This window comes from Camelina sativa, chromosome 4 (genome assembly GCF_030686135.1).
Source record: "Camelina sativa cultivar CO46 ecotype springtype chromosome 4, ASM3068613v1".
Lineage (NCBI taxonomy): Eukaryota > Viridiplantae > Streptophyta > Magnoliopsida > Brassicales > Brassicaceae > Camelina > Camelina sativa.
The window spans coordinates 6,146,725-6,163,132 of record NC_141883.1 but is presented as its reverse complement, the minus strand read 5'-3'; the positions used below and the strand labels follow the sequence as shown (position 1 = coordinate 6,163,132).

Here is a 16,408-nt window from a genome sequence, read left to right as displayed (position 1 = left end):
AGACCTGATGGAGCGAAATATTTAGAATATTTCCAAATATTATGATTTACTTAATTAATTAATATTATTCTAGAATATTCAAAAGTTTTAGGATTTTGAGCTTTTATTATAAACTAGATTAGGACCCGCCTGATGTGCGGGTTTAGAGTTTTTAAAATAAAATAAAATAAAATTTAACAAAGAATATAAATTAAGTATTTTTAGTAAGTAAAAACTATCTATAAAAGTAAATAGATACACCAAGGTGTCCAATGTAAATATTTGATGTAAAAGGTGTGACTCTGCGGTTGAGACTATTAATCACATTTTTTTAATGTCATCACTCGTGGGAAGTTTAGGATTTATCTCTAACTTCGGTCTCATCAGAGGGTTTTCCATATGAGTCGGTGTACTCAAATTTGAATTTTGTTTTCTGGAGGGATGTCTCTTTGGGAAGAGGCGCTATCTTTTACGGCGGTCATGTCGGCTCTATCTCCGTCCTCGAATGTCCAGGTTTCTTCACCTTGTTGTCAAATTGATGGTTCTTGGAAAGCAACCAATGAGCAATCATGATTGGGCTGGTGATGTTGTGTTGGTGAGGAGCGAACCTTGTTGTTGGGGGCCAAGTGTCTAAGACGGAGCCCCTCCGCCCTGCATTCAGAATTAGAAGCATTGTTGTGGGCCATGGAGCGGATACGTGCTGAGTTACTCACTATGGTGCATTCTCCTGAATATTGGTCATCCTTCTCCAACTTGCTCGATGAGTTAAATTCGCTGGAGTTTTTTCTACTATTCTCCATGTCTTGGATCCCGCATACGACAAATTTGAAGGCGGATTGTTTTGCCCCGTGCTTCGTATTCTCTTATCTCTGAAGTTTCTTTTGTAAACCCCTTCCCTCTGGTTTGGGCAACTAACCGAGGAAATTCCTTTTAATTTATTGTTTGGTTGAAAAAAAAAATAGATACACTTTTAGTTAAAAAAAAATAGTTGTTGATGAGTTCAAAAGTATTAAAATTAAATTAAATTTAACAAATAATATATATTTATTATTTTCGTAAGTAAAAACAATGTATAAAAGTAAAGAGATAAACTTGTAGTTATAGAAAATAGTTGTTGTTTTTTTTTGCTATAATACACTAATGTATATCCATTTACAAATCTATTGTCTACATTACCACTAAAAGTTTATTTGTACACACAAATATATTTTACTGTTAAAATATACTCTTTAGTTTTAACTACTACCAACAAATTGTCTTTATGAACACATTAAGAGCATCATTAGTGGAGCAACTCTCCTAAGTTACTCACAAATAAATTAATCATATAATTAATATTAAACTAATTAAAGCAACCCAAGAAGAACTTAAACCAAAATCATCTTCCACTAGAAAAACCTTCATAGGTTTCTCAATCATAAAACTGAAACTGCTTTGAAAGTTGAAAAAAAGTATGTGTTCATTCTCTCAATACTTGCATTAACCATAAAAAAAAAAAACAGACATTCAAGTCCTAAACAATGCCATATAAAACAAGTATTATCTTAAACATGTCTGAAAATTGAAAACAAAGCAAATAACGATTAAACTCTCATCTCTCTCAGTCATGTCTTAAACTAGACTCATACAAAAATGACCTCTTACAAAGTTTATGGTCTTTTTGGCCTAAATTTAAAAATTGATGTATTTAATTGCATTTTATCAAAATTGAGTGGTCTAATTTTTTATTATTCAACTAATAATGACTAACTGTTGAATGAGTTATTTAAACATCCTAATCAAAGTCATCCTATACTCTTCAAAAAGTTAAATTAAAAAATAAAGCAAATATTATATTTTAAAGATTAATTCACATAAACACATCATTGAATTGGGAAATATGTCAATAAAGTTTAATTTGACTATTATAAAGTTTAATGTCATTTGTACATCTGCAACAAATATATTTTGCAATAATATTTTCGGTAAGAATTGAAAAAATAGATTATTTGTTTAAATCAATTGAGTTGAAGATACTTTAAACTTGAGAAATTTTCATGGAAATAATTCATGACTTGGATATTATTTTACAGAAAATGTATAATCTATTATTTATGTAATTAAAAATACATTCTTATATCTTCTCTATTATTTGAGAGGTGATTTGTTGATATGTCTTCTCTAAAATACATTATCTTCTTTTATGTTTTCCGAAAACAAAAAAATAATAATATATATTTACTTTTGTAAAATACTACGAGAACCACTGTTTTGTACAAATAATGTCTTTTAAGTAACAAACATTGGATAATACACCCCCAAGCTGTGGAATCTGCGTAAAAAACTATACTTAATTGCTGAGTTTTTTTAAATTACATCCCTAAGTTTGAAAATTTACTTTTACGCCAATATTTTGTTTTTTTTTGGATCAAAATAACTTTTTTTCTTCTGAATCTCCTTTTGTTCGTATGCCAAATAGTTTTTTTTTTGTAGTTTCATATTTACTCTTGCATGTTTTTGTTTGTACTGTTTTGGATCAAAATCAAAATGCATATGCTTTATTGTCTGCTGCAATTTTTGTGGGTTCGTTCGTTCGTAATTTTTTGGGGCATTTTTTCTAAGAAATTTGAAAATTACACTTAATATTATATTTATTTGAAAACTACACATTTTGAAATAAAAATAAACAGATGTACCCTTTTTATTAAATATTATTTTAACAATTAAATAAAAATAATAAAAAATAAAAACTAAATTTAAATTTTAAAGTAATTCAAATTTAAAAATAAATTACTTTTTAAAATTTGGAATAAATTATTAATAAATATAAATTATAACAAAAATGTATTTATTGTATTTTAATAATGATTACATAAATCAATTTTTTATCTTGAAATTTTGAGTAAAGAAAAAGAATTTAAATATTTTTGTTGTTTTTAAAAATAAATAATTCAAGATTCTACAATTTCTAATATATATATATATATATATATCAATGTTTTAGACTTATTTTAATCAATGTTGATTTATTTGTAATGTCGACTTTTTGAACAATCGTTTTGTTTTTTTACTTCTGTTGACTTAATTATCTTTGCCATCGACTTATATTAAAACAGTTGACTTATGTTATGGCTAGTGGATTTATAACATAGTCGATTTTTTTAACTGTTGACTTATTTTGAATGGTTGATTTAAGTTTAATTTTTGTCGACTTATTTATTTTTCCTTGGATTTATTTTAACATTGTCAACTTTTTATTGTTTGATTGTTTTTTTACATAGTTGACTTTTGATGATGTTGACTTATTTGTTTTGTTTGTTGACTTATAATTTTTTTCCGTTGATTTGTTTGGTCTTAGTAGACTTATTTTATTTTACGTTGACTTATTAATATTTTGACTTTTTGAACTATCGACTTAGATTTTATTTCTGCTGATTTTAAATTGATTTGTTACATAGTCGATTTTTTTGAACTGTTGATTTATTTTCTAAAAGCTCACAATATTTGATTATTTTATTAAAATTAAGAAATTTTAAAATAAATTAAAATTATGTAACTTATACTCAAATTTTCAGTAACATATTTAATATATCGAAATATATATTTATTTTTCAAAAAAAATTATTGATTGAAAAAATTAAAGAATTATTAGTGAATTATATATATATTAAACTATTATTATCTGAAATTTTACCAAACATAAATCCAAAAATAATAATTCTAATCAATTTAATTTAATTTTATATAATAAATTTTTGAAATTAAATTACTAAATAATACCAGATATTTTAATTATTACTTAAGGACGTATTTTATTTATTTTATCTGAATTTTAATCTTTTAGTTATTGATTTTCTTAAAACAATTAACAAAATTTAGAATATCTAATTTAGGCAATGTTTTTAGAAATAATTTTGTCTAATGAATTAATTTATTTATATTGTGTTTATTTTTACTTTTTTAATTAATTTTTAGTTAAGGACAAAATAGTCATTTTGTGCCATATATAAGGTGTATTCAAATTTTTTCTAATTTTTTGGATCAAATATCTCAAGTTAAATAATAATAGTGACGAATCTATAATATTTACAATCACCTTTTTTGTAAATGGTGTATATAAAACGTTTTAATGTATTTTCCTTATTATCTTTTTCTCTATTGTTTCATAAATTAAGTTTTTTAAATCCAATAAAACTCCATTTATGAATTTACTCCATTTAAGCCTAATTAAGAAGACGAACACAAATCTAAAACTAAAATTTTTATGCAATTAAACATTGTTCATACATTTTATTTATCTAATAATTATAGTTAGAGCTTCATACTTTGTGTCACAACCACCGTGATGACCATCTTCTTAAGTTTGGACTTTGTCGTGACCTTCATACCCACTAGTGTCTTTTTGAGCTGGTGGGTTACAGAGGAACATGAACATACATTTGCTTTTGTAGCTACATAAGCTTTACACGATTTAACATTTGTTTATTATTAAATGCAATAGTAATAATATGCGGCGGAAGAGAATCAAAATTGAAGAATTTTCAGATCTATCGATCAATCAATGGAACCTATTATAACCCTGGGAAGCCAGAGCTTCAAAACTACCAGATCGATCTCAAGGAAAAGAAGAACGAACAAGTAACATTTCTTCCCTCGTTTCAAAATATTATAAAATGATAACAAAAAAGGAAAAGAAGAATTATTGATAACGAATTCATTTTTCTTTTGTCACAAATAGAATCAACAACAACAAATGTGAAATCATTAAATTTCCTTTTATTTTAACAATAAAATGCCAGTTGTATTAAAACAGACCCTGTTCAAAAAATCGGCCGATTTGACCGATTTCTCACCGTGTAATCGCTAGGCAGCAAAGATCCGCTGCGATTATACCCAAATCGAAGAAAAAAATCGAGCAAAAGAAAAAACTTATTTTTTAGTTGATTTTCTACTTAGATATAATGTTAAGTGTACAGATCTATTATTTCTATCTTATATCCACATGAAAATATAATAAAATCAGTAAAAATTAAGGTAATCGAAACTTACAAAATTGTGCTTATATAAGTGAAAGAGATCTCAATCTATCTACGGGTTGGTTAAACTAACAAAATTTTGCAATCTGTTCATCGACTAAAATTATGAACATATACAAAAATATCAAAGAACGGAAACTGATTTAAAAAATACTAGCTGAATTTATTTGCAAACGACGACGCAAGAGGAACACCTCTGTATCACGCAGAGTCTTTGAAATCACTGCAAATATTACAACACGTATCAAGAACGGAAACGTATTTAAAAATACTAGCTGAATTTGCGAAACGACGACGAAAGATGGAGAGAACACATCTGTATCACTCAGAGTCTTTGAAAATATTACAACACTTCATCATTGACACGTATCAAAAATTGTCCACTTGTGAAATCCCTCAACGCTGAGAAAATCATTCTGATCGCAAAGACACAAACAATATTAACCGTTGATAAGAAAAACCATCTAACGGACGAGAACAAAACACTTCGTCTCTTTCATTAGTATAAAAAAACACATCTCAACCTCACTCTCTGTAAATCAATCAAACACAGTCTCTCTCTGACTCTCTCATCAATCAAAAACCATTAAAGCTTCAATTTCCTCGCAACAAAAGCGGCGAGGAAATCAGCTCCGGCCACCGGAGGAGTGAAGAAGCCACACAGATTCCGTCCCGGAACAGTGGCATTGAGAAAGATAAGGAAGTACCAGAAAAGCACCGAGCTTTTGATCCGCAAGCTTCCGTTCCAGAGACTGGTTCGTGAGATCGCTCAAGATTTTCAAAACGGATCTGAGGTTTCAGAGCCGGCTCTCCAGGAAGCAGCTGAGGCTTACTTGGTTGGTTTGTGCTTGAGGGGTGACATTGCACATGTCACGTAGTGTAGATATCGTTTAAACATAGGACGTGTTGTGTGGGATATGTGCTACGTACTTCCATATGTCATCCCTACGTACTTCAAGATCGTATGACAACGGTAAAGCTTGAACTCATCATCAATAGCCTCAAGTCTTTCCTTAGTGAACTCATCACGACTGTCACTTATCCACCTGCATACATATCAAACAAGTCTCTTGTTATCAAACAAGTCTGTCCAAAGGGTTTGAACCCAGGCAAACAGATCACACACATCAAGCAACTTCAGCGTTGAAACAGCTAAGTTTGTGTGCGGTACTCAGTTGGGAAACTCATCCCCCTTTAACGTTTGAAGCTAATAATCTTCACAAAACCTTCAGATTTTCAATTCATTATTGTATTGCTGTTGCCAAATATTAGCGTTTCTAAAATCTCTTGAGCAAGTCATCCCAAGTAGATGGGGTTTTGTGGCTGTATCTTGCTGAAAAAACCTCCTTTTAAGTAATAAAACTCAAGGAAACTTAAACCTCATCTACTTATCATCTACTCTTTTGTGTTCCATCTGCATTGGCTTTGTATAAAAACATTTCATGTACTTGTGTCTCTTCCTTGTCAACACATGAACACAACGTGATATATTATCATAGTGCCTTACTCTTAGTAAATATCACAATGACCAATTTGGTTGTTCAACTGCCTTGACTGAATAAGTATAGCTGCAAGTACTGACAGAAAGAAAGATGACACCGACAACACTAGCTCTGTTCTTTGTTTCTTTGGTCATTATTGGTAGAGAACCTCTTGTTTTTGCTTCAGCAACCAAACAGTTTCAGTTCTTCCCGAGTTATCAGGAACATGAGTCTCTGTTTTTCACTGTGAAAGGTACATAGCTTTAAATTCAAGCTCTAGAAACAAAGCAAGAATAAACTTGAAAGAAAGCTCTTGTAAATGAAAGAAACAAAAAAAGGTTTACATGTTTTGTTGTTGTTCTTCATGTGCAGGCTGCAACAACGATTGCGAAACATCTTGCTGTGACTGCAACATAGAAAAACAGCCTCCGGTCTGTGTTCAGTGTTGCCGAGTTTGAGAGCCTTTGAACTCCATAATACCCATGTACATGTGACAAAGGAAATGTATAAAGATTTAAAACATCAGTATATATAATTGTGCTTATATTAGTGAAAGAGATCTCAATCACTGGAATGTTTAAACCAACAAAGTTTTGCAATCTGTTCATCAAATAAAAATTATGAACACATGCATCCTGAAATATCAAAGAATGAAATCGATCAAAAAAAAAAAATGCAAGCTAAATTTACTTGCAAACGAAATGACGACGTAAGAGGAAACGCCTCTGTGTCACTCTGAGTCTTTGAAATCAGTACACATCATCATTGACACGTATCAAAATTGTCTACTTGTGCAATCCCTCAACGCTAAGAGAATCCTTCTGATTGGTTACTCAACATACGACGCGGATCGCAAAGATACAAACAATCTTAGCCGTTGATAAGCAAAACAATCTAACAGACGAGAACAAAACATTTCATCTCTTCCATGTGTATAAAAATCACATCTCAACCTAACTCTGTAAATCAATCAAACACAGTCTCTCAGCAATCAAAAACAAATAAGTCTTCAATTTCTCATTTCTCAAGAATCTCATAAATGGCCAGAACCAAGCAGACCGCTAGAAAATCCACCGGAGGAAAAGCTCCAAGGAAGCAACTCGCGACGAAAGCGGCGAGGAAATCAGCTCCAGCAACCGGAGGAGTGAAGAAGCCACACAGATTCCGTCCAGGAACGGTGGCGCTGAGAGAAATCAGGAAATACCAGAAAAGCACTGAGCTATTGATCCGTAAGCTTCCGTTCCAGAGACTCGTTCGTGAGATCGCTCAAGATTTCAAGACGGATCTGAGGTTTCAGAGCAGTGCAGTCGCGGCTCTCCAAGAAGCAGCTGAGGCTTACTTGGTTGGTTTGTTTGAGGATACTAACCTTTGTGCGATTCATGCTAAGAGGGTTACGATCATGCCTAAGGATATCCAACTCGCAAGGAGGATTAGGGGTGAGAGGGCTTAAGATGATGAAGAAGAAGAAGATTAGCCTAGATTCAGTTTTGTTTCTCCTGTGTTTGTAGTTCTTTTTTAAAAAGTGTCTTCCAGATGTTCGATAAAATGCCCAAATGAATATTTAATCTTAGATCAAATGTTCAATTCGGCTTGGTAACTCTAATTCTGATGTGAATTTTGCAATAGAAAAAGTGGTTTGTCATTGAAACGTAAGCCCCGTTCAGTTGGTCCGATAAGGACCAGGCGAATAACTGTCGTATAACGAACGGCCATGATATCATCGGCGGAGAGAAGCTCCACACACGCGTCTCAGCTTTTAAATCTCTCCACCGTCTGATTCTCTCGTTACCGACGCCGCATCTCTGCGGATAAGTGGCCCGGGGACTTTCCTGGGTCGGAGCTTAGACAAGCCCATAAGACCCATTCACTTCGTCCAATGACAATTGTTACTCTTTCTCATTTGTACAACTATATATACAGACTTGATATAGTCCAAGTAACCGATGTGGGATATTAAGCGAGTTCTAAGTTAATATCACAAGAGTCGATGACTCAACACTTGATCTAAGCCAAAAGGCCGAGAAAGGTATGAATTAGACTTTGGCTCGACCTCTTTTTTTTATATACTTGAAGATGAAACGACTTAATGTTAGCTAGCTAAACGATGTGGGACAAATACAAAAGTAATAATGTCAGAATCACAAATTCTACATTCATGTTCTGTCATTGCAACATAAAGAGATGTTGAATTATTTAATAACTTGCACGTTATCTACAACAACAACTCATTGACTTGATCCACAAACTACTCTTGTTGTTGGATGTTAAGTTTTTGACTCCATTAAAGAGCTCTTCTTCTTCTTGGCTTATATATCATTCAAGCTAACTTCCAATTCCAAAAAAAATCCTTCTCTTTTCTTTTTCGGTGAAATATTGACGGTGGAGATGAGGCGACAAGGTCGGCAACATGGTCTAGTCAGAGGTTACCGGATTCTTCCACCACCGCTTAACACAAGACCGGTCAACTCTTTGACTTCACCTCAAACCTCCGAGTTATTTACCGAATCGCCATCTAAACCAACCAAAGCTCACCGGAAAGTGTGGCCTGGCCAGGTGCATTGGGTGAGATCAAACGACATTGCTTCATCAAGCTACAAACTGCTGACGTGGAGGATCAAGACTGTCCCTGGATCCGATCCTGTTTTGGATCTCCCTGGTTTCTTGGATCCTCATAACTGTGAAGACAATGTAGTAGAAGGAGAAGAAGCTAGAGTACTTGAAACGGTGAAGACAGAGAGTAATGGAGATAATAGTGATAAAGAAGAAGATGGTGGATCTCTTGATTATGGTGAAAATATGAGTTTTTACGATGTGGGGATGATGATGACGGAACATGTGTTAGAAGATGACCGTGAAGAAGAAGATGGTTGGTGTTTGGTCTAATGATGTCTCCCTCACGTGGATCAGCTTTTTTCCTTTTTATTTTGTGACTGTTCATTTGGTTACTTTACGTTATCTTTTAAGTAAAGTTGGTAGCTTTACAAATTTCAAGATTAAGATCAGATCATATCAAGAAACTAGATGTGTTCTTTCATTACATAGTAATAAGACAGATAACAAAGATTCAAAGAGAACAAAACAAAGGAAGCTATTTCCAGTTTTTTTTTTTTTTTTCTTCTTCCTATTTGCACTCAGACTCTTTTCCAAACTGGTGAGAAAAGAACATAATCGGTGCCATCTACGTAACGAAAATGTTGCGGTTTTATCACTAAAAGCTTGATCGAAACCATCGAGTATGTGACTCGAAAATCGATCTTTTTTATTCCTCCCATCAGCCCTTTGCAGACTGTGTAAACGTTTTCCAAAGCTGTGTGTTCTTTAAGCTTTCTTTCACCTTTCTTATGATTATTCTCTTACAGTCTTTGCCTTCAAACAAAGACACATAAACTGCTTCTTCTTCTCCGTCTTTCTCTGCGCAAAAAAAAGAAAGCAACCGAGAAATGAGAAACCATCTTCTTTTGATGACCACATGAGATTTGAATAGACAACAACAAAAATAGCCTTACCGTTTTCCTGCTCTGGTTCTGATCTTGAGTTTTAGCATTACCCTTAAAACAGCTGTTGGTATAACAAACAAACAACATATAATCAAAACCAGGAGTAACATATAAGGCAAGAAAGAAAGAAAAAAACACAGAGTCTGACTTACCTCAAGAGACTAAATCTCTGGCGGTGAACCGGCTTTTCTTGAATCTGAGTTATTGGTCTTTCGCTGCATTTTGTGTTACATAAAAAAAAACAATCAGATAAAAAAGACTGTTATATCTTTAGACCAAATATGTGAAATCACAAAAATGTTACCTTCTTTTCTCTGTTAAAGTGATCTCATCAAAAGATTTGTGAGGGATAGTTTTCTCTAGAGACAATCTAAACACCGGTCTGTTCTTTGTAATCGATTTCCTCTGCTTCTCCTTTTCACCAACAGACCAATCCTCTTTCAACAACTCTTCCTCTTGCTTCTTAACCTCCTTATCATCATCACCACCAACCACGGGCTTGTTATCCGAAACAACACGATCATCAATCTGAAATCTGTTTCTTTCGGGTCCTTCTTCATCATCATCATTAACCTCTTCTAGCTGATACTTGATCACCGGAGGAGGAGGAGGAGGAGGCTGTGTTTCCAAAGTATGAAGCAAAACCTCAGCAGGTGTGACCGTCGGCTGTTCTTCAGTTGCAGCTTTCTTGGCTTCGGCTATTCTCTTGTAATGAGCTTCAAAGAAAGCTTTCTTCTGTGCGACGGATCCAGGACGAGAGTATTTCTCAGCTTCTTCAACATACTTCTTATGTGAAAAGCTTGACCATTTCCCCCATTCAAGATTCTCTGTCATAAATTTCCCAAATGAAATCGATTCGCTTAACGCATGTAACGTATTGTCCTGCAAACAAATCCAATACACACACACACACACACACAACAAACAACAACAAAATCAGATAAAAGCTTTCAGATTTCAAATCCAAATTTTACAAACTTTCAAATTTAACAAATCCAGAAACATTTCTATATGCATAAATCATTCGTTTACTGTATCAATTAGGAAAAAAACAAAAAAAACAAAAAACGAAACTTTATATTAATTTTTCCGGGAAAATCCGAGAAAATTTCCATTAGGAGGAAATATCCCAAAAGTCCAAATATAAAAAAAAAAAGGTTAAATTTTTCTTGTGGGTATTCAATTCATAAAAAAAACGTATAAACAGCCCAGTTTCCGTCAAAATTTTCCCGGAAAATTATCGTTACGAGTCACAAAAAAGCGTAAGAACAAAGGGAAAACAAAAAAAAAAAAAACGAACCTGATGAGAATCGTTACGGGTAATAGGAGCAGCAAACGAATACGAATGAACCAAAACTGCAGATTCACCCATTTCTCAACCCTCAATACCAAAAAAGTTCTAATGGAAAACGGAAAAAGAAAAGAAAAAAAGCTTTAATTTTTCTTCTAGTCAGCTCGGTGAATATATTGTTTTCTTTTCTCTAGAGAGTATATTTCTCGTCAACCTAACGTCTATTGAAAGAAAAATAGTTTCTGTGTTGTGTCGCCGTTGAAAGAAACTGAGATTTTCTCTCTCTCTCTCTCTTCAAAGAAGAAGAAGAAGAAGAAAGCTTAAAGACAAACACAAGTATATATGTATGTGGTGGGGAAAGGTCCTGAAGAAATATATTTAGATCTGGGTCCCATGAACTAGGAGATGGAAAAAGAAGATAAAATCAAACACATTTATTATATTTGAGGATGGGAATGAAAAAAATTATACTAAAACTGCAGAATAGAAATGGATATGATTTTATGATGTGGTGTTTGTTGAAATTTGAAAGTGGTTGAGAATTGAAGCGAAAGGAAAAAAAAAAAAAAAAAAAAAAACTGAGAAAATTCTGGAAACTCGGTCTTCGGAACCGATTTATGAGTACTTCTTCAAACATTTTTTAAAAGTTTATGAAACGTTTATTTTAAGCTATTTTTGGGATGTTATTTAATTTAAAGAATAATTAAAGGGATCACAATTAAAATACTTGTTTTTTTTTGTTTAGGAAACGAATTTAAATCTTGATTTTCTTCTGAATTATAAATGAAAACGTTGCTTATGTTGTGTGTTTTCTTTCTACTACTTTGTAATGAGGACATGTTTATTAGAATAAATGTCATTACGACAATTTATACCTTTATAGATTTATTTTCGTCAGCCGATTTTTTTTTTTATCAAGTGGTCTATCCAAACGTAATGAAAATGGAGAGATTTTATTACATCATCAAAATTTTTTTGTTTTGTTATCAGTAAGCTTTAGTATCGGTCCAAAATTCTAGATCACTAAATTATTTTTTTTTCAATAAAATATTAACTCAGATGAGCTAATATGAAGAGAAATTATTTACATATAGAATATTATGCGGAGAAATATGCGCATGGCGTACCAAAAGATCTGCTTTTAAATTTGTATTTCTAGGAATAAAAGATAAGGAAAAATAAAAAAATGTATCCACATCTATCTTGATATCATCGAGGTATGCCGAGAACGTCGGCCAATCATGTGGCAAAGACACCATCATCTTCACCAAATCAAAGCAGTCTGAATAGAACACCATATTACGGTAATCATGTTCGATCATGCAACGCACAGTCCAAATGAAAGCTTCGACTTCAGCGTGTAAGGGAGAAAGACTCCGTCGAAAGTTAGTAGCTCTCATACTTGGCGTCACGTCCTGAAACTGGGTACAAAACTATCCGGCTTCTGCGAATCGATCGCCAGCTTTCCAAGAGCCATCAACATAGCAACGATAGCCTGAAAAGAATATGGAAAGGGAAGTAACTGGCCCTCGTAACCGAGAATCAGTTAACGTCACCAGGACTGTGGAATCTGCATTTTCACCCTCCTCATGAACCTGCTGCCAGGACAATGCCTCCCCTTCGGCTATCCGAATAACCTCCTCTGGCCGCTCAATGATATTTTCAAAAACCTTTGCATTACACGTTTTCCATAAATACCACAAGATCCACATAAAGACCAATACATAGGATCCCAAACTCTTGGAATCCAAAAAATGATTCATATTAGCATGGACAGACTCCATCTAAATCACCAAATTATTTTAATTACCTCATCAGTCACCATATATTTTAATTACCAGCACCAAATTAACCTTGACCGTTTTTATTTTTTGAATGTATATAAAAAACCAAATGTTTAGTCAACTTTTGTATTAGTAAAAATGGGGAATTAGGACAATTTCTTGGACAAAAAATGCTTTGGACAAAGTGACGTAAAATGGTTGTTCCCAAGAAGATTTATTTTTCAACGATTTTTGTATCTCATCGAGGAAAAATGAAGACTCCACAAGGAGTATTAGAAGTATTTGGTAATTTCATATTGTGTTCTAAAAATTAGAAGAAAAAAACTCACTAAATTAACCTAAAACAATAAGGTCAAAGTTATAAAATTTTATTAATTTATAGATGTTTTAATTTTTTGATGAATTAATAATAATTAATTTATTGATAAATTAATAAAAATATTTTTTATTTTTATAATTTTGAAAGTTTTCTATTACAAAATAAGATACTTTTGTTATCATTCATATTTTTATAGAATTTTTTAATTTATAATATTAACTATTATAATAATAATATGATCCAGATAAAAATGATAAATGTTAGAAATTTAGAGTTTAGGAAAAATTGATGTTACTATCATTCGTGGTAATGATGAAGTCGAAAAAGATATTGTGTTTTCTTTAGAACCAGTTACTTGTAAAACTCTCTATAATTTTTAGATGTGATTTGAGAAAACAAAACAATTTTTTTAATATAATGATAAAGATTAGAGATGAGCTCTAATTAGAATGTAAATTCAAGAATAAACAAATAATAATAAAATTGTTTTTCACTAAATTTTCTTACATATATATAATTTATATTATTATTAATTTATGATATTGATGAAACTAGATTTTTACGAAAGATTCCCAAAAGAATATTATTTTATAGCGAATATTAATTTAAAGAATATTAATTTATAGAGGTTTAACTGAGAAATGAATTTAATTTGCTATTCTGAGAAACACTGTAAGAAAATTGTTATGATTATGATTTTTTTTTAATAGAATTGTAATTATGTAATTTTAAAATTTTAAACAAAAAATTGGTAAGTTTGGTGGTAATAAGTAGATGAAGCATGAGGTATCAACGTTGGTGTGTATAACCGATTATTAGAGTATTTTGTACCATACACAAAAAACAGATTTAAATTCTAAGTAGTCTGTCTCTGCAGAGTTAGTAGTACCATACATTACAATTCAACCATCACAGAAAGCTACGCTATTCCTTCTGAGTTCTTATTTTAAAAAGATAACTCAAATACATAAAACATTATGCGTTGACAAAAACTAAATTATGTATTATCTTAAGGTTATGTGTGTAGAAAATGTCTGATAGCTCAAATATATACTATTTGATGAGAAAACGATCGATTTGATGAGATGACAATTAAACTTTTGAGTTTTGAAATCGAAGGAAAAATATTATATATTGCATTACCGTTTGATGTACACTCTTAATATTAATATTACTAAGATATTTGTTTTACTTTAATAAAATACTTATATGCTAAGGAGACTTCAAGATTAAACACAGTTCATTATTGCTATTTAAATAATTTAGTTTATTAGTCGTTTTTGCAGAATCTTCGTGGTTTTGTAATCACGCCTAGTAGTGAGTGTGGCTTTTACGGTCCGAATGTGTCGCACGTGCAACGGACCCGGAACACATGTGATGTGTGATGCTAAAACTCCATTTGCTATTTTCATGCATGATGCATGTACCAATGTTTGCTATTTTTGTTTCCCACTGTTTGTTAATTTCTTTTACATTAGTTATTTGCTAAAAACAGTTGTCATACTTCGAATTTTATACTCGTAAATAATGGTGTTTTTTTTTTGTATGTTCAAACAGTTTTTATTTATATCTTTTTTTAATGAAAACTGTAGAAGCAAAATTTATGTTGATCAAAAATTACAAGGGTACACAAGAGTTTACAAATTACAACTAATGTTAATGTTAATGATACTGGTTGTAATATATTCTTTACAAGTGTAACTTTTGATTAGTATTTTGTTCTCTAAAGACAATTTATAGTCAATCAACACTAATACCATCAACAAAAGCAACTGAAGAAATTAAAGGCAAACAACAACAACCGTACGTAACTTTGAAACAAGACAAGAAAATTCTCCGTTTTTGCAGAAAAAGAATCTATCAAAACAGTTTGATCGTCAGAATCATCTCTTTCCCGAAGGAGGAGGGAGGTTCACGGCTGACATTATGTTTTTTAAGAGTCTTGTTATTCTCAAAAGACTCATTGCGCAAAAGGGTAAAGAGAGAAAAACTTAAAAGAAAAGCCAATATTATTAACCAACTTTTAATTTTGGAAATTAATTACATTCTTTCTTTTTCATTAGTTAACAGGTTTTAATAAAATTGCTCAGTTATGTTAAACTTCTTTTTACAAAAATGTAGCAATATTCTCTAAGCCATCATCCAATTTATAAACTTGTCGTTTCTTCGTAGAGCAATTTAGAGACCTTTTTTGTTTACCTAAGAAAGAAGAAGAAAAATCTTTAAAGTATGTGCGACATGGAGGAAGGCACAATGAGACCTTTTGCTTCAATGTTGCATGTAACTGATGTGTTTGCGTTAATTAGGTCATGGGGAGATGTGCGTCTGAGCAAGAGAGGATCGCGTTGGAAATGGATGATGTGCAACGCATAAGACAACAATTGACATATAGCATTCCTGTTCTGATGACTGGAAATCAAGCTAGCTTTACTTATAAACTTGCAATGGATACAATAGTTTCTGAAATCAGCATAAGTATGCCGCCGCCACCTGCTCAGAAAAAAACTTGCGGTACCATCTGTTTGGATTTCAAAGGAGGTGAAGTCTCCAAATCTACCGAAAAAGATGAAACTATGAGATACCGCTTCAGCATCAACTTGTCATGCAATAATGATGACGAGAGGTTGGAACCAACTCCAAATCCTACAGCGACGTGGCGTCAATGTAAAAAGTGCCAACACATTATTGAACCATCATCGAAAGAACACAACATGGCTGTAATAACTTGCAGGTGCCATCTTTAATCACATTCTTTAGCTATAACAATTAAATCCTTTGATTGGAATTCGACCAATTATGTTTACACCTACCCTACTAAAATTGTAATGTTTATGTTTGATTAATAGATGTGGATACACGTTTTGCTACGAATGTGGAATCGAGTGGAAGTCTGGAGGTTGTTCTCATCGTTCTGAAAGTCTTGTTTCGGCTGTCGTTTCTATCATTTTGTTTTGGTTCTTCGTAATTGGTTGTGTTTTAGGACAATTAGAAAAAGATAAAGTTAATTTAAAATTGATTTTATGTTTTATGTTACTATCCTTC

General features: G+C 32.1%; 4 protein-coding genes and 1 non-coding gene across 5 annotated transcripts; 3 read left to right on the top strand and 2 right to left on the bottom strand.

The window, feature by feature from the left end:
• The first annotated feature begins 7,389 nt into the window (after positions 1 to 7,389).
• On the top strand, positions 7,390 to 8,123 carry LOC104779969 (histone H3.2). The gene has a single exon (XM_010504409.3). The coding sequence runs from the start codon at positions 7,515 to 7,517 to the stop codon at positions 7,923 to 7,925; it is 411 nt and encodes a 136-aa protein (XP_010502711.1). The 5' UTR covers positions 7,390 to 7,514; the 3' UTR covers positions 7,926 to 8,123.
• On the bottom strand, positions 8,113 to 8,358 carry LOC147945483 (RNase MRP). The gene has a single exon (XR_015597932.1).
• A 65-nt stretch (positions 8,359 to 8,423) lies between these two features.
• On the top strand, positions 8,424 to 9,558 carry LOC104779967 (uncharacterized). The gene has a single exon (XM_010504407.3). The coding sequence runs from the start codon at positions 8,861 to 8,863 to the stop codon at positions 9,356 to 9,358; it is 498 nt and encodes a 165-aa protein (XP_010502709.2). The 5' UTR covers positions 8,424 to 8,860; the 3' UTR covers positions 9,359 to 9,558.
• Positions 9,461 to 11,898, bottom strand: LOC104779968 (uncharacterized). Its single transcript, XM_010504408.3, has 5 exons — positions 11,273 to 11,898; positions 10,277 to 10,854; positions 10,125 to 10,187; positions 9,982 to 10,033; positions 9,461 to 9,886 (listed from the first exon to the last, which is right to left on the bottom strand). Exons 1-5 carry the CDS (start codon positions 11,342 to 11,344, stop codon positions 9,821 to 9,823), a joined length of 831 nt encoding a protein of 276 aa, XP_010502710.1. The 5' UTR covers positions 11,345 to 11,898; the 3' UTR covers positions 9,461 to 9,820.
• Positions 11,899 to 15,675: 3,777 nt separating this feature from the next.
• On the top strand, positions 15,676 to 16,110 carry LOC147945482 (uncharacterized). The gene has a single exon (XM_087509275.1). It carries the CDS (start codon positions 15,676 to 15,678, stop codon positions 16,108 to 16,110), a length of 435 nt encoding a protein of 144 aa, XP_087365401.1.
• The last annotated feature ends 298 nt before the right edge of the window (positions 16,111 to 16,408 follow it).